This window comes from Artibeus jamaicensis, unplaced genomic scaffold (genome assembly GCF_021234435.1).
Source record: "Artibeus jamaicensis isolate MK-2021 breed Jamaican fruit bat unplaced genomic scaffold, CSHL_Jam_final contig_456, whole genome shotgun sequence".
Lineage (NCBI taxonomy): Eukaryota > Metazoa > Chordata > Mammalia > Chiroptera > Phyllostomidae > Artibeus > Artibeus jamaicensis.
Genome location: NW_026521839.1, coordinates 3,155,309 through 3,178,853, shown reverse-complemented (window position 1 = coordinate 3,178,853; position 23,545 = coordinate 3,155,309). Strand labels below are relative to the sequence as shown.

Genomic DNA, 23,545 nt, shown 5'->3' with positions numbered 1-23,545 from the left:
CAGTAGTGAACAAAATAGACTGAACAGGGTTTTCAACTTGCTTAAAACCTAAAATGATTTCCCTCCATTGTCTCTGCTCTAGTCACTAAAAAACAAAGCAAAAGCCATCTTTTTAGTGTTGCCTAATAACAAAGATTGTCACTTCTATTCTTACAACAGAAGCTGAAAAGGATTTAAAATCTACTAAATTGTTCCTTTTTTCCTTAGCAGGAAGCGAGTGATCTTATTGTCTAGAAGGCAGGAGATAGTGATGAATACAGGTGATTTAAGTAGTGCATCTGAGGTTACCAGGGCAACTGCTAATTATTATTGAGTAACTCTAATGTATCTCCACAAAGGTCAGGAGTTAAGGTTTTTCCATTATATATTATGCTTTAAAAATGCAGCTTTTAAAGGAAATTGGGTAGATAGCAGATGGAGAATGACAGATGAAGATCAGGTGAAAGAACTATATATAGCTCAAGAAAAACTGAACTACTTAAATTTCACACTGTCAGTTGAGGGGATGGGGGCAAGTTCACCAGTAGCTAGCTGCTCAGTGTAAAAAATGACTTTCTGGTTTCCTATATTAGGGCTTCCCAAATTAATAAGAAATCTGGCATCAGCCCAGATGCAGGGGTCTAACTGGAAGCACCGCACTCAGCTCCCTAAAAGCACTTTCCTCTGCAGTCTCAGCAGTTACCATTTACTAAACTAAACTGGAGCCTGGGACAGACCAGCCTGAAGAGGAGTCCTGAGGCCATTTAATAATTCACACCGACTTAACTGTATTTATAATACACCAAAAACAACACCTCCTTGATATAGGCCTTATTCTTCAATCGGACCGCATCTTCTTACTTAGATCCCTAGATATTGAGAATGTAACAAATTTTAGAGGTTAAAGAAATTCCTGGTGCTCAGTTTGGCAACACACAGACTAAACTAAACATTGACATGATACAGCAGAGCCCTTGTGTAAGGATGACACACAAATTCATGAAGTGTTCATATTTTTAAAATCAAACCATCATGTGGTATGCCTTAAACATATAGAGTGATGTATGTCAACTATTTTTCAATAAAACTGGGAAAAAAATAAAAGCACATGCATTTAAAAATTCCTCCTCACAAAGAGGCACCCCACAACCTTCAGGAGACAGTCAAGGAATGGTGATTCCCAAACTGAGGAAATCTGTTTTTAATTGCGTTTTCAAACCTCATCAGTGCGCATCCATGTACAAAAATTGCAATTCTAAAAAAGAATAGCGTTGAAAGGAACGGCCAGTGTCTCTTCCACCACAGGCCACTGTCCCGTCTGACTCTGTCAGAGACAACCATGGATTCATTCCTCCGTGTCTTTCTAGAAACATTACAGATGTGTTCACGCATCTGCTGGTGTATAGCCCCTGGATTCTTATATAAGTAGAATCATGCAATGCTCACCAAAGGTTTTCAAATCTAGCTGTTTATCAAAATCACCTAGGAAGTTTAAGAAACAGCCAAACTCAGCTCTCACCCCAGATCAATGAAATTTGAGGCTCCAGGAATGGGGCCTAGGGGTTGTTTTATTTTAGGTTCCCCAGGTGGTGCTAAGGTGTAGTGTGGACTGACAACCACAGTTGCACACTCTCTTGAAACTTACTTTTGCCCACAATGCGTTATGGTTGGTCCATACAGTATATGGAGACCTACCTCACTCCTCTGCTATACCGCATATTATTCCACTCTACCATTTATTTGGGCAGTCTTTTATGATGGTTATCCCTTCTGGTCCTCCTCTCTGGCTTTTATAAATATAAATCTATGCTGGATGACATCCACTCTCCAGCCTGCCCTCATCTCTGGGGGCTCACCAGCATGGAGTCCATCAACAGGGTTTCCTGAATCTCCTAGATTCCTGCTGGGTTCACCACGGGGTGGGCTCTGGCAGGAGATTAGCAGGAGGAAGAAGAGCTAAGGTTGTTATTCCTTTGTCTTCTTTTCTGAGAAGTCACCTCCACCAGGCTGAGTGCCTCAACCAAAGGCCCTTTCAAGGTGCCAATGCAGTAGGACTTTCTCCCCTTCTGGGTTCTCATAAATGCTTTCTACTCAAGTCCCTTCAGCCTAGTAATGGTAATTAGTTAGGTGTTACTAGTCCTGATTTATTGTGTTCTGTGAGTCTCTTGCCCCCATTTCTTGTAATAAATTCTCCTTGAATTATGCTATTTTCATTGTGCTGATGTTTCTTCTTAGGATTCTAATAATGCACCTTGGGTGTGGCAGACTCTGGCCAGCAGAGTCCGCCTATTGAGAACGAATGCATAGGTGACATTCGGTCACCCCTCATAGGGGTGAGGGCTCTTTTTTCTGGTTCTTGATATATAAGGAAATTCTGAATTAAATTCCCTCTTCCTCACAGGCCAGCTGTTAAGTTCTGCCTTTAACTTTAGCACGAGTCAATTAGATCTTATGCCTACAAGCAAGCAAGCACCCTAGTTTGTCACTACAAAGAAACTCTTTTGCTGTAATTTTCTTTGCATAAATGGCTGGTTTTTCTAGGCTCTTCTTCCACTTCCAGAAATGTCAGCTCCTGAGTTTGTTCTTTTCAAGGTGCAATGCAGTAACCAATTCCAGAGCTGAAACAAAGGCAGGCTTACTAGAACCTGAGTGGAGTTGATATGTTGAATTCCACTTGCTCTGAACTGGACCATTGGGAGCTCTACTAGTTAAGCCCTGATGCTACTGTTGACACTCAGAGTCAGCTGCTAGCCTTATTCATTAATTTCCGTGTGCCTCGTAAGCAAATTCACTGAACTTGGCACACCTTGGGAAGAGTTAGGTCTTTACGTGCAACAGGTTTAGCAGAAACCTAAGACCCTTATCTAGACCGTGAATATGTAATTGGTATGCCAGCCCCCCAAATAGGAGGGTGGTGTGATCTTAGGCAGAACCCTATTTGTGTGCTGCTACAGCCTGGTGCATTTCATCTAGAAATAGGAGAATTTGTAGCAAAGAAGAGAAAGAAAGCACCATCTCTGGTCAAACAAGGAGATCTGTTTTGTTACCTTGTAAGATTCCCCTCTTCTCTGAAAAGGACAGGATTCTTTTAAGACTGCTTTCCTGCGCATCACATGGTGCTGCCTTTGCTTCGTGGGGTAGCTGTGGGACTGGAATATGTGTCTGTGCCAAACTGGGGGTGGACTCGGGGCTCCTCAGGGTCATGCTTTGGTTTCATCGAGTAGGGCATACTGGTTGAGATTTTTGGAGGTAGGGTGTACATATAAGGGGGTTATCGGTTGGGGAGGAACTTTGGAGAACAAAGCTGTATAACAGGGAACTTTATGGAGTTTCTACTGTGTGCTTTGTGATATATGTCCTCTTCCATATCACCTCATAAAGTCTTGGGTAAAAATTTGGTTTTCATTATTCAGTCTGTCACAGTGTGAAGAGTGTGGGTTCTGGGACAGACTAATTTGAATTCATACCCCAACTTCACAGATTTGTTGCCGTGAAGTTCTGTGATACTTGTAAGCCTCATCTGTTTAGCAGATAATAGTATCTACTTCATAGGGTGGTTGTGAGGATTTAATGAAGTCATTCATGTAAAGCATTTAGCATGGCTTCTAGCACATAATAAATGCTCAATAAAAGTTACCTGCTGTAATTATTGTCAAATTGTTGTTTTAACAATAACTGAGGACATGAATGCCCTTGGAGAGTTTTACTGAGTTGCTGATCCTCACAGTGTGCGAGGGGGATCTGGTCATATCCCAGTTAGTCTAGAACACAGGTGTTAGTCTACAATGCCTCCCCCAGCTAGTCTGGAACAATCCCATTTATACCATGGCAGTGAGCACCAGAGTAGTTCTGAGTAGCTGGAAAAGCCCATACCTTCTGGTTTCTTGCCTGGTTGGACACCCTGAGGTTACCTTGGGGAATTGAGAGAGTGTGGGGTAGAAACTCAGGCCAGGAACCCAGAAAAGGCTGGAAAGAGCTGGAGCTACAGGCAGGTGGGGTCACTTGGAAGAAAGCCAGCCCCAGAATGAAGTTGAGCATCACCACCCTTCACCTCTCTGGTGTGTTGGCCCTTTCATCACGCAGCTGCCCCTGCTTGATGCTCCGCATCTGGCTTGTTCTTTCCCAACATTCAGTGAAGGCCTCCTTTCCCCCCCATGGCTTCTGAGTCTACAGCTTTGGGTTGTCAGAGCCCCCCATATAGGCCCCAGTGCTACCTCATGGCTTCACTCTCCACAGAATTTAATTCTCTGTTTCCCAGCCCTGTTTCCTGAGAGGGAGAATCAGCCTGACCGAGCTAGCCTTCTGCTTGGCCCTGTCCCTGGCTGGTGGCCAGTCTGTGGACCAGAGGCCCTGCGGCAGGTGCTTCTATAGTCTAATTATCTGTGGCCAAGGGGGCTGGGTTACAAAACTTTCCAGCAGTAACGGAGGAGACAACAGGTCCCAAGGTTGGCCATGTCCAGTATATATCTTATTTTGCACACAGTAACAAATCTGGCTCCTTCCCCTCTGTTCACTCACAGAACAGGACGTTAATACAGCTGACTCTTGAACAACACAGGTTTGGACTGTGCTGGTGCACTTAATGTGTGATTTTTTTTTTCAGTGAGTATACAGTCAGCCCTCCATATTCTCTGGTTTTGTCAGCCCACCACAGACTGAAACACAGTATTTTCAGTCTCAGGTTGGCAGTCCATGGATGCAGAGGACTGATTCTATGCACTGTTCTATGTTAGTTTCTATAAGGGATCTGAGCATCCACAGATTTTGGTGTTTGTAGGGGGTCCTGGAACCAACCCCCAGCAGATACCAGGGGGCTATAGTAAGGTTTTGGGAGAGTTAAAAGTTATACATGTATTTTTGACTGCATAGGGGTTGGTGCCCCTAACCCTTGTGTTGTTCAAGGGTCAGCTGTACTTGCTAATGAGGCATGGTATGGAACTTTCAAAAAAAAAATACAGAAACTGTAATAATACAGAAGTCTGGTTAAAGAGCCAGCCACCCTTCACATCCAACAATGCCTTGGGTCATAATTATATGATAGCACAAGATAGTAATTCATATTCTACGTTTGAAGGTAGAAAAAAAGGTACTATATTTTAGAAAGATGTCCATTGGTTAAAATAAAAACCTGGGTCCTTAAAGAATTTAATGTGATTTGTTAGTAACATTACTAGGGGAGAACATTCACTAGTACAGATTTTTCTACCACAATTTTGGTAACAGTATGGGGGGTGGAGGGAGCTCGTGACCAAGCCAGGTTGACTATAATATTTTTCTGGTTGGTTTTTTTTTAACTGGAGCTGGGCTAAGATTCTGTCTTGCCCTGCAGAATGGTGAGCAGCCATGCTCGCCACCACAGAGAGCCCAGTTGCTGTCATTCATTCCAATGTGCAAAGACAAGCAGAAGGGACATCGTTGGAGCAACACTAGAAGGTGGCTTCCTGTACTCCTTTTTCCTTACTTGAGTTCAAGGCATTTTAATTTTCCACAGCCAAAGTATTCCTCACTCAACAGGAATTACTGAATATCTTTAATATGTAAGCCTACTCTTTTAATGATGAGTTAGATGGCAATAGTGCCCTTGATAATGAGAGATAACAGATATAAAAGACTTTCATATATAATAACATATAGCGGTAATGTATTATAATATATAAAATATAAATTATAAAACAATACATACTGTAAGATAAAGTGATACTGAAATTCCTCAACAGGAGAGATGACTTTGAGCTAGGATGGTCAAAGAAGAGTTTGTGATCAAATTGGCATTTGAACTTGGGTCTGGAAAGGTGGGCTGGATTTAGACAGAAGGTACCTGGAGTATTCTAGGAATAGTAGGGAAAGCCTCAGAGACAGGAACGTACAGGGCACGTGCAGGGAGCCGCTTGTAATTGACTTGGTCTGAACATATGTTTTTCATCTATTACATTACAGTTGTTTGGTTTCTTATGTCAGTATGATTTTTACTTCTTTAGGCGCTAAAGCCGGGAAAGCCTGATAATGTTGTCTTCCCATTCCAGAGTTCCATGCTAGCTGGATCCCGACGGAACATCTTCTATCGATTTATCTTGTGTAATTAACTTGCCTGAAATGTACTCCACTTTCATCACAGTTTTGCTTCACAGTCAAAAAGGCCTCACCATCTGGAAGTCTTCTATTTTTTTTTAGCCCAGATTTTCTTCTGCAAAGGGCCTGTTTTTGTTTCTACGTGTCATACAAGGCCCTACAACATTCTGCTTCATCCTTTTGACTTTGAGTTTTATCCTGTAAAAAGCCAACAACATAGATTTGAAAATAAGCTGTATTCCTCTTTTCCGTGTTACAACCCAAGACCAAGCCTACCTGGCAAATTCTGACACTTCCAGCTTTCAGCAAGTGGTACAGTACCTCGGAGCCAGGGAAATAGCCCTGAGCTCAGAATGGATAGAGAAGCTCGGAGACAATTGGGACAGGCCAGGTTCATAGTGGGCTTAATAAGGACAAAGTATAAATAGCCATCATATAACCTTACAGAAAATTCCTGCTTATTTTTACTTCATAGAGTTGCTATGTTTAGCCTTTAGTTACTGTGCTAAACCCGATAAACTAAGCCTGTTATTTATTTTCACTCAGATCCATAACATTCATCCTCTTTCTCAAATTACAAGTGAATTCTGTTGGGTTGGCCAAAAAGTTCATTTAATTTTTTATGTACAGTGGCGTTAGTAGTGCTTAGTTGTGTTTAAGTTCATTTGAAACAATTTTGTTAGGTTGTATTGTGACAGCTGTCATATCAGTGTGCATTTAAAAAAAAACACATCAAATTGCTGAATTTTTGTGCAGCCATTTTAGTATTGAACATGGAAGAAAATATGCAACATTTTTGGTATATTATGCTTTATTATTTCAAGAAAGGTAAAAATACAACTGTAACATAAAAAAAGATTTGTGCGGTGTATGGGGAAGGTGCTGTGACTGATCAAATGCGTCAGAAGTGGTTTGTGAAGTATCTTGGTGCTGTTGATATTTTGGCCAAGTAACTCTTTGCTGTGGAGCTGTCCTATGCACTGGAAGATGTTTAGCAGCACCCCTGGCCTCTACCCACTAGAAGCCAAAAGCAGGAGGTAGCCGACATACTCGAAATATCCAAATCAATTAAGTTATTGGTGAAAATGAAAAACGTGTATTTTGTTCTATGGAAAAAATTGAATGCACTTTTTGGTCAACCCAATAGAAACTGGTCCCTAGCCATTCGACTGTAGCTGATACATGACAATGCACTTTTGAAGTTACTGTCAGACATTTACTTTCAGAATATTTGCCTTCCTCTCAGTCCAGGGCTTTTCTGGACCCTAGTAAGAGTTGGCTATTTCTTCCTTCTCACCTGTTTTTGGAAACTGGATACTAGTGTAAGCATCCCTAATGTGGCATCTTTTACCTGTATAAGGAATTGTTATATATGAGAACCTATGTTGTCAGCTAGAGCAAATTTATCAAGCAGGTTTCTCAGTTACAAGTAGCAGAAAACTCAGCCCAACTAACTCAAGCAGAAATGAAACTTAGTGGTTCACCTATGTACTTGAGAAGCACAGGAACATCTGACTTCAGGTGTGGATGGATCCAGGTGCCCAGATGTTGCCATCAGAACCCAGCTCTTTCAGTCTCTCAGCTCTGTTTTCCTCTATTTTGACTCTTCTCTTAGGTGAGTGGTTTCTTTTGATTGCAAGATAGTTGCCACCAGCTGGACTTAGCTCTCTCTCTTTTTAAATATTTTATTTATTTATTTATTTATTTATTTATTTATTTATTTATTTATTTATTTATTTTTAGAGGGAAAGGGAAGGAGGAAGAAAGAGAGAGAGAGAAACATCAATGTGTGAGGAAAATATCAATTGACTGCCTCTCACATGCCTCAACTGGGGACCTAGCCTGCAACCCAGGCTTGTGCTCTGCCCAGGAATTGAACTGGTGACCTTTTGGTTTGCAGGCCTCGTCTCTTGTTCAGTAATGTTCAGTCTACTGAGCCACACCAGCTAGGGCTGGATTTATAACATTGTTAAAACTATGAGTTTAGAAGAAAGAACCTCTGTGCCCCAAATGTTTGAACAGTAGTCTGGATCTTATTTCTCTTGATCCAAATTGGCTAGGAGTTAAAAATAAAATAAAAAAACAAACAAAAGACAAATTGGCCAGGAGTATGTGGTGCTCTGCCGAGCTGGGCCCAAATCGCATCTTCATCCTTGACTTGGCACATGCAGAGCACATGGACTGTGAGACTGAAAAAGAGGAGGGGAGGTCTCCAGAGGGGAGAGAGTGCAGACCACAGATGTCTACTCTCCGGGGCCTTTCTTACCTGGATTTAGTGGCTTCACCGAACTCCAGGCAGCAAATCTGTGCTTCTTTTTGTTGCCGTTGTTCCCAATGGTTCCTTACATATCCTCTGAAAAATGTCCCATTTTAGAGTCCAAATGGTTGTTGCAGATTTTCTTATTTTACTCTTAGTTAACTGACTGGCTCCTTTGAGAATAACATTTTTTTATAGCTTTAAAACATGAAGAAAATATCATCTTCTTGCACAGCTCCAGACAGAGTTGACTCCTTTAAAAACCAGATTTCTGGGGAAAGGATTTTATCATCAGTACCCATTACAGATTATTAGAGGACATATGGCAAACACTGGTGTGCTGGGGCTTAGCCTTCATTCATTTTAATGACGGCGTTGTAAGGAGTGCATCTTAGAACGTGATTAAGTCATTAACCAGAGGAAAAGGAATCTGAAAGGACTGGCCCCTTCTCTTCTGTTAGAGCCATGAACTGCACGAATGATGCATCTTTTGGCTCAGCAGCTCTGGAAGCTCCTCGGGCAGAGGCTGCTGGGTGGTGGCACCTTCTGGTGGTCTGCCGGAAGCGGCAAGGCAGCGAGCAGGCAGCTCATGAGCTGTGCACAGGTCTCCAACTGGTAGTGACACTGTCCAAAAGCTATGAGGGTGAGTAAGAACCAGTTCTCTTGCCAGGATCATGTTGAGCTGCTGGAAAATTCCACCTTAGTTTTATCCTCCAGTGCTGATTTACATTCCTGAGAACAAGTTTTGTTCCCATAGGTTAAAAATATAGGGTGGGGCAAAAGAAGATGTACAACTGTTCCTATGGAAAATAGTGCAATAATTAATAAATAATAGTGCAAGAATGAAGTGTATTTCGCATACTCACAACTGTAAGCCTACCTTTGCCCCATGCTGTGTATTTGTGGCTGTCAAGTCTCCATAAAATCTAGGGCGGTGGTAGTGGTGATGATGGTAGCTAACATTCATTAAGCACTGACATGCCAGGAACTTCACAGGTGTTTACTTATGTAATCATCGTAATGCATAAGGTACGGTTATAACCCCCAATTTACAGGTGAGAAAGAGACTGAAACAACTCTATGATGTTCTCGCTTTCCAACCCTTCATTCCCTTGTAGGACTCAAGTTCAGATGCTGGGCAAGTTGGGAGCTCAGAAGAATGTGGGAGCAAATGAGTACCTAGTAAACGAGGTCAGGCAGGCCACAGAGTAAGAGAAAGCAAGGGGGAGAGAAGAGCAGGAAGTATTTTGAATGTGCAGTAACAAAGGATAGAGAATGTAAAGGATGAGAATGGGGATTCCAGGGAAGAAACGGATAGGCATAAAGGTTTCCTGACCATCTATGGTCCCCAGGCACTAGTGTAGGGGATTTACCTGCATCATCTTCCTCGAGATCACAGAGCTGGGAGGCAGCAGAACTGGAATTTGGACTGAGGCCTCTGTAAGCCCCCAGGCCTGCAAGTCTTTTGTCATCGTGAGGACTAGTCCCTCAGTCCTAATCATGGTTTGCAGCCCCCCCCCCCCATGTGAACCACTTTGATTCTGAGATTTGACTGATACTCAGAGATAATACCGATACAGCCCTTCCTTTGCTGGGAGGCAGCTACTGCTTTCTCCCATTACAAGGAGGGAAGGGGGAGGGCACACAGTTTTATAGCACTCCTCCTTTCTTCCAAAGTTTCAGGCTATATGGAGCCAACTCTTTAGACTTCAAGTATGTTGGTGGAGGTGCTAATCTCTCCTTAAGCATTCCATAACTCTCTTATCTCAGGTAAGCAATGTTTTTTCATGCTCATGAAATTGCCTTACATTTGCTCATTTCTGCCATATAAACAAAACTAAAAGTTTTCCCTCCAAAGCTGGCCATCTGGCTGTCACTACACTTCCCTACAAATTGAAGAGGCAGCAGCAGGATGTTTGCAAGTCCAGCCTTTATCTCTGGCATAGGCACACTCCTAGTATCAACAGATTACAGTTCCAATTGCTATTAGGTTTGCAATTCGGGAATTGAACTTCCTCTTCATTTTTTCCCTTTCCTGCCTTTTATTGCTTGGCATCCAGGTATAATCGTTCCCCTAAGGGCTGAACTGATTTCAGTGCATTTATTAAAGGATGGCTGTATAGCTTAGGAATCATATCCATCTCAAAATCTGTGCAGGCAGCCATCACATACAGACTTGTCTCCTGTTGCCAGCAAAATCCAGGCCAGCATTTTCAAGATTTTCAAGCTTTTACTAAGTGCAGGCATTTGCTTTTTATTTCGAGTCTTTGTGTGCTGACAAGTTCTGTCCATGTGTGTGTTTAGAGCACAGTCGGGTGACAGTGCAAGCAAATGTGTTACATGTGCCAGGTATCTGGTGACAGCTGTTCTCTGAGCATTGTTGACAACCAAACAAAAACATGAGGCTCATTACTCTTTTTTCAAAATGCATACACAGCCAAGTAAAATTGGAATAAGAGATAACAGCAAAGGCTGAGAGAAGATTCAGCATCAGACTTCCCTGAGCTACCTATAGCAGCCATGACAAAGGAGAGAAAAATGTGTGTAGTTCAACTGTCTACTCAAGTAAAGCATGCCAATTAATCAGAATTGATAACAGATGTTTTTCAGGTGGGGCTAAGATATTTCTCAAAAGAAACAAAAAATGGCTTTGGGTTGTTTTATTAATGGTAGTAAACATTTTCTCGAGCCCTTCCTAAGTTCAGGCACTTTGCTTAGCTGTTTACATGTGCATTATTTTACTTACCTCACAATAACCCTCTGAGGGAAGTCATACTTTTCTCATTTTACAGAGAAGAAACTGAGCCATGGGAAGACTAAGTAACTTGCCCAAAGTCCAGGCAGTTCAGCTCTGCACACTTTTCACCACCTCACTGTTTGGGGAATTTTTTTTTTTGTCCAAGTCCTGTGTATGTCCTAAGTTAGAGCCCCAACAGAATTAGAGTTCTGCTTCATGCTGCATGGTAGGGAGGGATGACCTTGACCTATATTCCACAGTAGGCTTCCCTAACCTAAGAGATTTACCCTATACAGAATTTGTCTTTGGTGGAAGCAGTCTGAATACTGATGCTCATCCACCAAAAGTGAGGAATTAGGTTTTGGCAAAGCTAAGTATCACCTGTTCCTAGGATTCACCCACTGGCTGCATGTGGGCCACACCTAAATCACATGAACTTTAGAAACCAGTTGTTAGGTCAAGAAAAGAGAGGGGTTTAATCTTCCAATGTGTAGCAGCAGGAAGGCTCGCAGCCATTTCTCCCAAATAGGCTCGGGTTGTTCAGACATCAGTATTTTTTAAAAAGAAGGATGGCAGTAGGTAGGACTAAACGTCAATACATTTAGTAATACCTACATACTACCTCTTCTGTCTTATTTTAGCTCTGCGATTCTGTTCCATTCAAAAGCAAAAGGTAGGAAACAATCTATACGTCTTTTGGTAAGGATCTGGCTGAGTAAGTCGTGGCACATCTCCACTAAAAAGAACCGAGGGCTCAACTCTTGGTGTACTGAGGGAGCAATCTCCAGCATATATTGAGGAAAACAAAGAGCATTAAGAACAATGAATAACTTGTTTCTATTTGTTTGTAAAGAAGGGGTAATCACACACACACACACACACACACACACACACACACACGTTTGTATGTTTATGTAATATCTCTAGAGGGAAATACGAGAAACAACAATGGTTACTTCTAGGGAAGGCGGGGATCAGTGAAAAGGGAGACTTATCTTCCCCTCTCTGCTCTTTTGTACTGATGCCTTTTATACTGTTTGGAAGTTTTGTCTTCTGTTATAATATCCACTTAAAGCAGTAGATTAATATAAAAATTAAAGAGAAAAACTTCCCTGTTCCCTAAAGAAGTTGAAGGATATTCATGTATTTTATTTGTAGATGGAGATATATACTTTTATCCCATGGTTATAAATTATCCATCATGAGAGTATTTTAAATCTGTAGTTTATAACCAGGCAACCCTGTAGCAATATAGGATTACCTGGGATCACAAGTAATTGGAGCCCTCATCCAAATACTTGCTGGTAGCGTGCATCCGAGTTTCTAAACGCGTGAACAATAAAGTCCCGTATTGAACTCCAAAGCCTCCTACCTGTCAGGGACTGATAAGTACACATGGGCAGGTTCTTTGATACGTGTCCAAGTCCATTATCAGAGATAAGTAAGCTTAAGTGTAAACCTGTGATTTAACTGCATTTCAAATATGATATGGAGCGACTGGAAGGGTGCCAGAGAACAAATGTGCTTGGCAGTCATATGTTACTGTAACTCTTTAAAAGTTCTCCTTTTCCCAAGTAAAAGGAGCCCAAAGGGCTGTTGCCTGTTTAAGGCTATTTAGGTGACATAAGGGCTAACTCTTATTTTTTAGTGCTTCACAAATGACTAAGTGGTAGTGTTATATTAGCCAGGAAAAAATCGAGGCATCGAGGGTCATGCTTGCAGCTGATGGAATTCGTAAACAGTTAATGACCAAAGGGATCGGCAAACATCCTGGAAGGCATCTCACGGGAAGTGCACACAGAACACACAGGTGCAGTCCAGACGGTGCAGGACTGTGGTACGCTGGCGACACTGAAGGAAGTGCTTGCTGTCCTCTGCTCATGAAGAAAGCTCGTGGCCGTCTGCTTTGCAGTAGCTTAGCCTGGCATTTTTCTCTTGCAAGTATGCATTTTCAGAAAGTTGTAGAAAAAGTGTTTTTCTCAAATTTTTAGTGTTTCCTGGAAAAGGCTGAAAAGTTACACACTCTCTTTTATGGTGGATAATAGACACCAAAATGTAGAAGATTCCTAATACACACATGGTCCAGAAATTTTATACTGGTTGATACACTTGGTAGGGGGAGGAGGGAGTTTTTTGTATTTTTGCAAAAGCAGGCTGGGGTTACTTTCTGATTTTTTTTTTAGGTTCGGGAGCGAGCTGGAAGAAGAAATTGTTTTTAACCAACTTGGACTTTTCCTCCTTCATGTTTTAAGTTCCTCATCTGAAATATGGCATGTAAAATGAGGCAAAAGCACTTTGATGAGATATATTTTCTCCTCGAAGCCAAAGGTTGGCTAAGCATTTGTCTCTTGAAAAAAAATGGAAAGTCATGTCAGCTATGTAATGAGACATCTGCCGCCCAGGCTGTGGGTAAGGGACTCACCGAGCCTAGTTTCAGATTCAGAACAGAAGCTCACTTCTTAGGATGTGGGAGTTCATCCAGTGGCACTCGACTTTGAAAATGCATTTTGTGTGGGAAATTACCCGCAGGTTTGGTGGGGGAGGCCTCTAGGCAGGGTAGTTACTTCCCAACGCCCTAATGGGCGTCTCCAAGGTGGTTTTTGTCCCTCTTCCGGTTCATCTTAACAGGAGTATCACCTCCATGCTGGTGCACATTAGAGTAGAAGTTCTTTTACCACAGAATAGAAAGAGCCAGCCTAAAAATGAGAACTTAATTTGGATTAGCCCTAGGATAGCTTGGAGAATGCTTTTAAATGCTTATATTAAAAAGCCCTTGGAAAGACAGTTCATTTGGAGCCTGAGGAGGGAATTCCTTTTGATAACTGTTTAATCTGAACCTAAGGGGCAGGCCATTAAGCAGAAGTGTAAATGTGGCATGGAAACTTAAATTTCAATACCGTAATGTGAATTTCTGCCATAAAAAAAAAAGGCTTCCATATCTGATTACCATTCTTTTGCAATTTTCAGCTCATAATCTCAGAATCCACAAATGCCTTTAGGGTCTAATGTTCAAAGAAAAGTCTGTATTGCTAGGAACCATTAAAAAGAGGTAACTAGTTTCATGGAAAGCAACAATATGAATCACATCAAATCTGCCCACAGTATTGATATGCTTGGTTCTGGCATTCATCTGTCACTACTTTGAGCAAAAATTTGACCTCTGTATTGTACGTAGGAACCATACATCTCAGTTCACTGGTTACTTCAGCGGCCCAGGTGTGAATTTAGTGGTGCCCCCTCCTTCACTGGCCTGGTTTGGGAGATAAATTATATGCTCACTCTAATTATGTACAGTATAGTATTCATGATAACACCTCATCATAGTAGTGCACTAGTGTCTTTTTCACTAAACTGATCACTTTAGACCAGGACTGTCTTGTTTGTCTGTGTACCCTGGCCTCCCAGAATAGTGCTTGGCTGATCTTTGCCATGTAGTGCATATTGAATGAAGAGATTGACATCTCACACAGCATCTCAAGCCAATAGGGTTTTGATCAATGAAATGTGTGTGATGTCACCAACCATAATGCTCCCCATTGTGAGCAGGCCTTATCAAGTGCCAGGACACTCTGTCATGGTTGATTAGCAGACCACAGAGAACCTGGCAGTGACAGCATGTATAGCAGACATGTACACATGTCTGACACACTCACCGACCCATAGCTGCCATCAGCAAACCAGAAGTTTGAAGAAAAGTCCTGGAGATTTAGAATCTGGCTAGCACTATTGTCAGGAATAATGATATTACAGAATATATGTTTATAGTGCTTCCCAGTTTTTAGAGCCATTTCATGCAAAGCCATTTCTTTGACTTTTGCATTAATGCCAGTCACCATATTTTGTACACTCTGTTATCATTGCCCATTTACTTCTCTGATTCCTATACTGAATTGTCACATACTTTAAACGCATGTCCATTTCCTGTTCACTATTGTTTCCTCAGCACCCGAGAGTGCTGTGTATAGATATTTCATAAATATGGACTGACTGAATGAGGAGGGCAGGCAACTAGTGCCTGCATTTTGTGAATGGGGGCTCAGGTGGTCTGTGTGAGTCTATTTGGCAGTCGTAAGCCGCTCAGAGGCTGCTATTCAAGCCTGGACCTTCTGATTCCAAGTGCTGTGCCCTTCCTATTGAATCAGCACCCAGAAATGGCTGCATGGTGTTTATTATATAGAGTTAACATTGTGAGAAGTGTAGAAAAATGGGAGATTGCAATTCCCTCTGCCTGCTGTTTCCTTCCACTTCCTGTACTTGTTAATATCTGTTGTCCCTTTGAAGATGCACTTGAGCTGCTCCAGGGAGCATTCCCTGACCCCCTTTCCCTTGACTGCATCAGGTGCCGTTTTTCTGTCTCAACAGCCAGTGCTTCTGTTATTGTACCTTAACAATAGCTGCTGCCACCCATCAAGGGCTCCCTTGGTGCCAGACTCTGAGCTGAGACCTTCACGCTCACTCACAATCATCCAGGAGCGATGCTGTTAAAGTGAGGAAACTGATGCTCAGAAAGATCATCTACCTTGCACAAGGTCATACAGCTTGTTGTGGCATACTGAAAAAAAAATCATATAATTCCATTGTACTAAGGCCACCACTCCACCTAACTAAATGCATAATACTCATCTGTTTAGATACCAAGCTTCCACAATGGACTGTGAGCTCCTCAAGGGCTGGTGCTGTGTCTTATTTCTCTCTGGCATCAAGGTGGCTTTTACTAAAGAGTTGTTGGGTGGAGGAACAAGAGGGACAGCAGGGAGAGAGCTGTGGGACCCTAGGTGTAAACAGTAACCATGTCAGTTCTTGGACCATGCCATGACTGCGTGTGAGGTGTTGCTTTTCATGACTGTGGCTTTCTGGTCTGCTGGCTGTGACTGCCTCCGCTGAATGTTGCCCTTGCTGCTCAGGAAAAACACTGTGTTGCGGTTGTAGTTTACCACCTCAGGATTATCTTCCCTGTTCTGGGGGCTTGGCTCGCTGGGAGCGAGTGAGGTTCATAAGTGCCAAGATATTGGGTGGCCACTGCAGAATGCATTTGGAAGGAGAAATCTTGGGAGGATTTCTTTGACTTCTTTTTGCCTGAGGTAATTTGCTCTGAAATGGCCCTTTTATTTCCTGTTTTAAAAATGTGGGATTGTTTCCAATGTTTGGAAAATCCACATTTGATTTGTAATGTGGGGGAGTCCTATGATCAATTTTTTTCATCCCTACTCTCAAGACTAAATATAGGCCTTCCTCCATCCTCCCTCCCCACTCAGCCTGGGTTCTGTCCCCAACGGCCCTGCTGGCACTGCTCTTACCAAGGCCACCAGTCACCTCCCTGCGCCATCTCATAGACCCCACTCAGCCTCGTCTTCCCCGATTTCTGGCAACAGTGGACATGGTCAAGGGCCTCCTTTGTTTAAAGACTCCTCTTTGCTTCTTTTGGTGATACCCCATTCTCCAGTTTTCTTGCTCACTCTGTCTCCTTCAAAGGCTCCTTTTCCCCTTTTAAGTTCTCACTTCTTAGGATCTGTTTTTAAATCTGTCTTAACTCTTTGATTGATTTTATCCTGTCCATGTTTCTAAACACCAGCAACATGCCAAAAACTGTCCACACCCCAGATCTTCTGCCCATTTCTCCTGTCGACCCATATATCCACTGTCTGCCCAGCCCCCATGCCAGGCGACTGTCGCGTGTGAGTGCTTCCTCTCCCCTGCAGTCACTCCTGTTCCTCACCCTGTGCTTTCTGTTTCCGTGAAATCTGCCCATCTCCTACTGGTGCCTGGAAACCTGGCCAGCTTCCTTTACCTCTTTTTATTTATTATTGACTTCTCCCCAGTGATCGAGACATGTCAGTTCTGCCTCTCTCACATCAGCCACTTGGCTCTATCCCTGCTCCCCCCGCCCTCACCAAAGCCCTGCCTGACTTTTCCTCCTGACCCTTGACGGTCCCCTCCAGCTCCCTCTCTTTACTGCATCCCTCAGGTCGTTCCAGCGTGCAAACTCGAATACAATACTCCCAAAACTTTCCTCCTGACCCTTGAATACAATACAATACAATACAATACAACTCCCTTTGAATACAAAGCTGCCCACTTCAAGGTCATTGACGGCCCTCACGGGTACCATAAACTCCAGAATCCCTGGCTACCTTATGGCCAGTGAGGCCCTGGATGGTCCGCCCAACTTGATACCACAGCCTTTGTTAAAACTCTTCTCTTGGGCCCTACTAAACCTGTTTCATTTCCTAATCTTGCCCTGTGTCTCCTCATCTCCAGGGAGATGAGATGCTGTTATTAAATGTCACTTCTTTCAGAAAGCCTCTCCTGAGTCTCTCTCCTCAACTGGGTGGAGTAACCCCTACACATTAGGAAAGCACTTGACCCTCACTAGAGCATTACCATGGTGTGTTGTCTCCTCCCAGGTGTTTGCCCCATGCTCTGTGGGCCAATGATGTTCTCTCAATGGCATCTCCTTAGCACCTAGCACACTGCCTAGAGCTTAGTACTAAAAATGTGTTCTTTTCCCTGAATGTGTAACACATAAAATCCATTGAAAAAGATTTCTGGACAGTTTTGCCAAAAGTGGAATTTTGTCCCCCACTTAGGAAATGGCACTATCTTTGAGATAATCAGGGTTTTTTTTTAGTTTAAGATTATTTAAAATATTTATTTATTCCTAGACAGAGGGGAAAGGAGGGAGAAAGGGAGAGAAACATCAACATCAATGTGTGGTTGCTTCTCACATGGCCCCCACTGGGGACCTGGCCCACAACCCAGGCATGTGCCCTGACTGGGAATTGAACCAGCGATTCTTCAGTTTGCAGGCCAACACTCAATCCCCTGAGCCACACCAGCCAGGGCAGGTTGTTGTTTTTTTAACTCTATGAACACATTTAATGTTTAGCAGTGCCTCAGATTCAGGAATTTGCTTCAGCTCTCCAGTGCCTTCCAGTTGCGCATAGAATAAAATCTAACCTCTTTATCCTGGGTACATGGCCTGGCCCTCACTTGCCTTGCCTAAACTCCCCAACTGCTGTTCCCATGGCTTTCCGCTTGCTTGTCATGCTCCTGCGCTTATTCTGTTCCTTGTACAAAGCAAGTTCATTCTTGCCACAGGGCCTTAGCAACACCTGTTCCTGCTGCCTGAGAAGAAGGTTCTTTCCTCATCCTCATGCCCCGCCCATCCTAACCCCTCTGACCCCCACCCATCACTGTCTACCACATCACCTGTTTTATTTTCTTCACAGCACTTTCTCTCTGAAATCTTCTTGCCTGATAGTTTATCTGCTTCTTGTCCTTTTCTCCTCAAGACATTATAAGTGTCATGAGAGTAAGGACCATCCTGTCTTGGAACCACAGGATTCTTAGATCCTGGGACAAGGCCTGGCTCAGAGTAAATGCTTCACAACTGTTCATCACTTGAATCCATTTTACTTAACAATAAATAAAACTTGTTTTGTTGATGAGCTAATAATTTCTTTGTCCGAAACTTGTCATTAACACAGAAGATACACAAGATGAATTCTCATTGACCTTAGGTAATTGGCCTAGGAAATAATCCACATAGCAGTTGGGTTTTATTTACTCATCACTAAATGTGTCAGGCCAGAATGTCCTGAAGTTTCCTAGAAATAGAGACAAATCTTTTGCACTGTCAGTATGGTGGCCTGGCCATTCTAGTTCTTAAGTAAATAGTCACTATCTTTAGCCACTTAGTTCTCAAATTCAGATCCTATGTAAGTAGTAGCTTCCATAAATCATGTCAAGAAAACTATTTTATTAGGGTATGGTCCTTGTGCAATCATAGTCCATCCGATCTTTATAACACAGATTCTTTGGCACATTGATGCGACTAGTTGCTAGGAGCCCCGGTCATCTAGTTCTGTTGACTCCATCTGAAGCAATGCGTCGGCAGCAGACTGGCTACTTTAGTTTTACCGCTATTCTCCTTATGCCTCATGCAATTTAAAAGTGGCAAACAAGCTAGTTTCTTTTCCTAGATAAGGCCTGTAGGGGAATTTAGACTGTTCTCTGGTGGCAACATCACCTCACCAAACATGTGTAAACGGAGTGCTTGGCCGAGTGCTTGCAAGATGAGGGGCAAGAGGTAAGTTGATGCATGTAAAGAGTAAAACATTCTGGAAGGTTTTCTGTGATTTTCCAGAATACCAGTTATGCATGGTATCATCTGCTGGTCTGGTGGGGACTGAGGAGATCATGGCCACAAAGCACTCTGTGATCTGCCTTGAAATGAGCCCTTGGTAAATGTTCACTGTGACTACTGTTAACTTACCTCGGCTACTGATCTAAAGAACACAACGCCCTGGGCTGTGGCACTAACCCACTGGGAGTTTGCCTTATCCTCAGCAGTTGCAAAACTGCACCCACAGTCCATCATCTGCTGCGGAGCAACTTGCAGAATGAGTTGGCTCCAGACAACTCATTTCTCAAGTTCTTCCCTGCCCACACGTACGGTGAGTTACCCAGAAAGCGGCAGCTGCATCCACAGTGGAAATTCCCCCAGGCTGCTCACTGCCTCTGGTTGTGCACAAAGGCATACCAGGGGCATGGCCTCCTTCACCAACTCCTAGGTGTCCAGCGGATGTCTGCAAATACAAGTGCAAGCCCTGCGGCTCCACACTGAATGAGCTCCTCTTAGATATCAAAATAAGCCTCTCTCTGTTGTCCCTGTGAGGAGGCAGAGATTCTGATGGGGAAGATGTTAAAAGGGACTTGGGGAAGGACTCAATTTTCTTAATTTCAGTAGAATTTTCTGGAAGTTCCATGGAGGGAAAAGGGTTAGAGGAAAACAACATATGTGTGCACATGCTGACAGTCTGAATATTAAATCATCTGTTTCAACAAATAAACCTTAGACCAGATCAGTCTATCAAATACAGGGACAACATTGATTTTTCAGGAGGAATTTGCCAACTCCAAAATGCCAGCTGTCCCTTCCTGCTCATCAGGAGGTGAAGAATGCCTCTTTTTAATTAGCTGAAATGGAAATGCCCATTACAAATATTTTAGTCTCCAACCCCAATTAACTTATTGCATATTATTTTCTCTCCCCTAAAACAAACAAACAAACAAATGTGTGAGGAGGAACATCCCTCCCTTGGTTCCATGGGGGTTATGAAAGGACATTTTACCTGCCAGAATGTCTCCAGTTTGGCAGCTGGAGGTGTGATGGGTATCCGTGCATGTGTTTGTGGTCAGCACGCATGTCCTTACTATATATAAGCTCATTCATTCCCCCTGCTGTAATTCAGTGTTCAGAGTCTGCGTGCCGACTGATGGACTGGAGGAAGCTAGTGATTCTCAATTCAGGAGAAGAGGTCAAGGGAGAACAAACCTACCTCCTTTGTCTCCCCAACCCCCTTGTTGTGAAACACTGCAGTGGTTCAGAGCAGCCTCATTTATTTTGGAGAAATGATTTGAACCTAGATTACATCAGCCCCATTTTTTAAATATAATTTATTGATTATGCCATTACAGTTGTCCCATTTCCCCCCTTCATTCCCCTCCACCCTGCATATCCCCTCCCCCATCATTCCCCCCTTTAGTTCATGTCCATGGGTCACAAGTTCTTTAGCTTCTACATTTCCCATACAATTCTTACCCTCCCCCTGTCTATTTTCTACCTACCGTCTCTGCTACTTATTTTTGTACCTACTCCCCCCTTCTCCTCCCACTCCCCTGTTGCTAACCCTCCATGTGATCTCCATTTCTATGGTTCTGCTCCAGATCTAACTGTCCTCTTAGACTGCTTTTGTTTTAGGTGTGGTTCTTAATAACTGTGAGTTTGCTGTGCTTTCACTGTTCATCTTTTTTATCTTTTCCTTAGATAAGTCCCTTTAACATTTCCTATAATAAGGGCTTGGTGATGAAGAATTCCTTGAGTTTGACCTTATCTGAGAAGCTCTTTATCTGCCCTTCCATTCTAAATGAAAGCTTTGCTGGGTAGATCAATCTTGGATGTAGGTCTTTGGATTTCATGACTTGGAATACTTCTTTCCTACCCCTTCTTGCCTATAAGTTCTCTTGAGAAATCCTCTGACAGTCTGATGGGAACTCCTTTGTAGGTGACTGTCCCCTTATCTCTTGCTGCTCTAGAATTATCTCCTTCATTTGAATCTTGGCTAATGTAATTCTGATGTGTTCCTTCTTTGGGACTGTCTGAGCTTCCTGGACTTCCTGGAAGTCTATTTCCTTTGCCAAATTGGGGAAGTTCTCCTTTATTATTTGTTCCAATAAGTTTTCCACTTGTTACTCTTCCTCTTCCCCTTCTGGTTCCCCTATAATTCAGATGTTGGAACGTTTAAAGATGTCCTGGAGGTTCCTAAACCTCTCCTCATTTTTTTGATTTCTTATTTCTTCATTCTTTTGTTTGTTTGGTTGTTTCTTCCTTCTGGTCCATTCCATTGATTTTAGTCCCAGTTTTCTTTTCACCACTATTGGTTCCCTGTGCATTTTGTTTCATTTCACTTAGTTTAGCCTTCATATGTTCCTCTAATTTGCAACTCAAATCAACCAGTTCTGTGTGCATCCTGATCACCAGTGTTTTGAACTGTGCATCTGATAGGTTGGCTGTCTCTTTGTTGCTTAGAAGTATTGGTTCTGGGGCTTTGAGCTGTTCTTCTGCTTGAGCCATAATATTTTGGTCTGTTTGCACCGGTTACATATGAGGTGCAGAGCCTAGGTGTTCCCCAGGACGGGGCAACCCAAGTTGCTGGGTTTTAAGGCTGTATATGGGGGTGGGGTCAGAGGGAGCCTTGGCACTTGTTTCTCAATCTCTCTCTCTCTCAGATTTTGGTCCCCTCTGCTGCTTTCCACCAGCAAATTGGGCCTTTCTGGTGCTGGTTCCCAAGTGGGTGGGCTTTTGTACACTCTAGGACCCTATGGGTCTCCCCAAAGGACTCTTCTGTGAGGCTGGGAGCCTCTCCTGGCACCTCAACCCCCAAAAGTTTTTCCAATCAGTGTTTTTAGGTTTTATTTCCCATGAGTGAGGCCCTGGGTTGCGAGGTCTGTCTCTCTGACTGTTTTTAAACCTGCCTTGTTTATTCGCACGTGAATGTGTTTCCACGGTCAGCTAGCCACCTTGCAAGCCTTACTGGGTTTTCGTCCCTGCACTCACTCAGGTCTGCCAACTACCACTGCCGGGACCCTGTTCCACCAGCCCTCGACTCCGCCCCTCTTACCAGTCTGGATGAACGGTTCCTTGTTGCTGGACTTTGGTACAGTTCAATTTTCTGTTTGCTTTGGTTGTGTTTTTGTTTCTAAATCTTTGTTTTTCTTAAATTTGGTTGTGCGAAGAGGTATAGTGTTTCCACCTATGCCTCCATCTTGGCCAGAAGTCCCCCATTTTTGTCTCAGCAGTCACAATTAGCTCATTTGACAGAAGCAACAAAATCCATTTACCCAAGAGACCAAAGGTGTGGGGTAGGAGGAACATGCGTGAGGCCAAATTGCCCCACTGTGGGTGTGGCTGTAAAATAGCACAACCTTTCTTGGAAGCAGTATGGAAAGTCAGAAGCCTTGAGATAGGGTTACCCTTTGACTCAGCACCTGTACTCCTAATATTATCACAAGGAAATGATTGCAGATACATGCAAAGGTAGATGGACTTTTATCTCAGTGTTACTTAAAATAGCAAAAAAATAAATAAAAAGGATTTAAATGTCCAACAATGATGATGATTTGGTAATTATCACACAGCCACAGACTACAGTGCAGTGATTAAATCTTATATAGCTGATAAATTTGATTGACATGGGAATATTTTCATAATTATCTATTTTGTAGAAAAAAGTAAAAATTATGTGAAATATAGTATCATTTTTAACACACAAAACAAAGTACATATGGGCACATATGTACACATAAGGGTTCTAAAACAGTCACCAACATGTTAACAGTGGTAAATTAGGTCAAGAATATTGATAGTTGGTTTTGTTTTGTTTTATTGAGCTATAGTTGGACAGGTAACATTATATTAGTTTTGGGTGTACAATATAATGACTCAATATTTGTATATACAAGGTGGAGAAAAGTAGGTTTACAGTTACAGGTATGTAAAACACAGAGTTTATTCTCGTATTATTATTTATTAATTGTATTATTTTCTGTATGAAGAACTGTAAACTTACTTTTACCCCACCCTGCATTGGGAAGTGACCACCACAGTCTAGTTAACATCTGTCATCATGCATAGTTATACAACAGTTTTGTTTTGTGATAATTTTTTTTGAGACCTCTTATCTAAGTAATAATATGGAATACAGTATTAACTACAGTCACCCTACTGTACGTTACATTCTCTTGACATTTATTTTTATAGCTGGAAGTGTGTACCTTCTCTCTCTAACTTATTTCACTTAGCACATTGCCCTCAGTGTCCATCCATGTTGTTGCAAGTGGGAAGATTTGATTATTTTATATGGATGAATACATTACATTGTGATATATATATATATATATATATATATACACACACACACACACATACACACATACCACAT

The 23,545-nt window shown here is 42.5% G+C and overlaps 1 protein-coding gene across 7 annotated transcripts in view; it reads left to right on the top strand.

Moving 5' to 3' along the window:
• The window catches only part of ARHGAP26 (Rho GTPase activating protein 26), a 416,835-nt gene that overhangs the window by 356,330 nt on the left and 36,960 nt on the right, over window positions 1–23,545 (top strand). For 3 of the 7 annotated variants that reach the window (XM_053666461.1, XM_053666462.1, XM_053666464.1), the window contains exon 21: window positions 22,166–22,261. The exons of the other annotated variants lie outside the window; for them this stretch is intronic. In XM_053666461.1, the coding sequence (XP_053522436.1) occupies window positions 22,166–22,261 (96 nt within the window). The remainder of the gene's footprint in view (window positions 1–22,165; window positions 22,262–23,545) is intronic. 7 annotated transcript variants of the gene reach the window in all.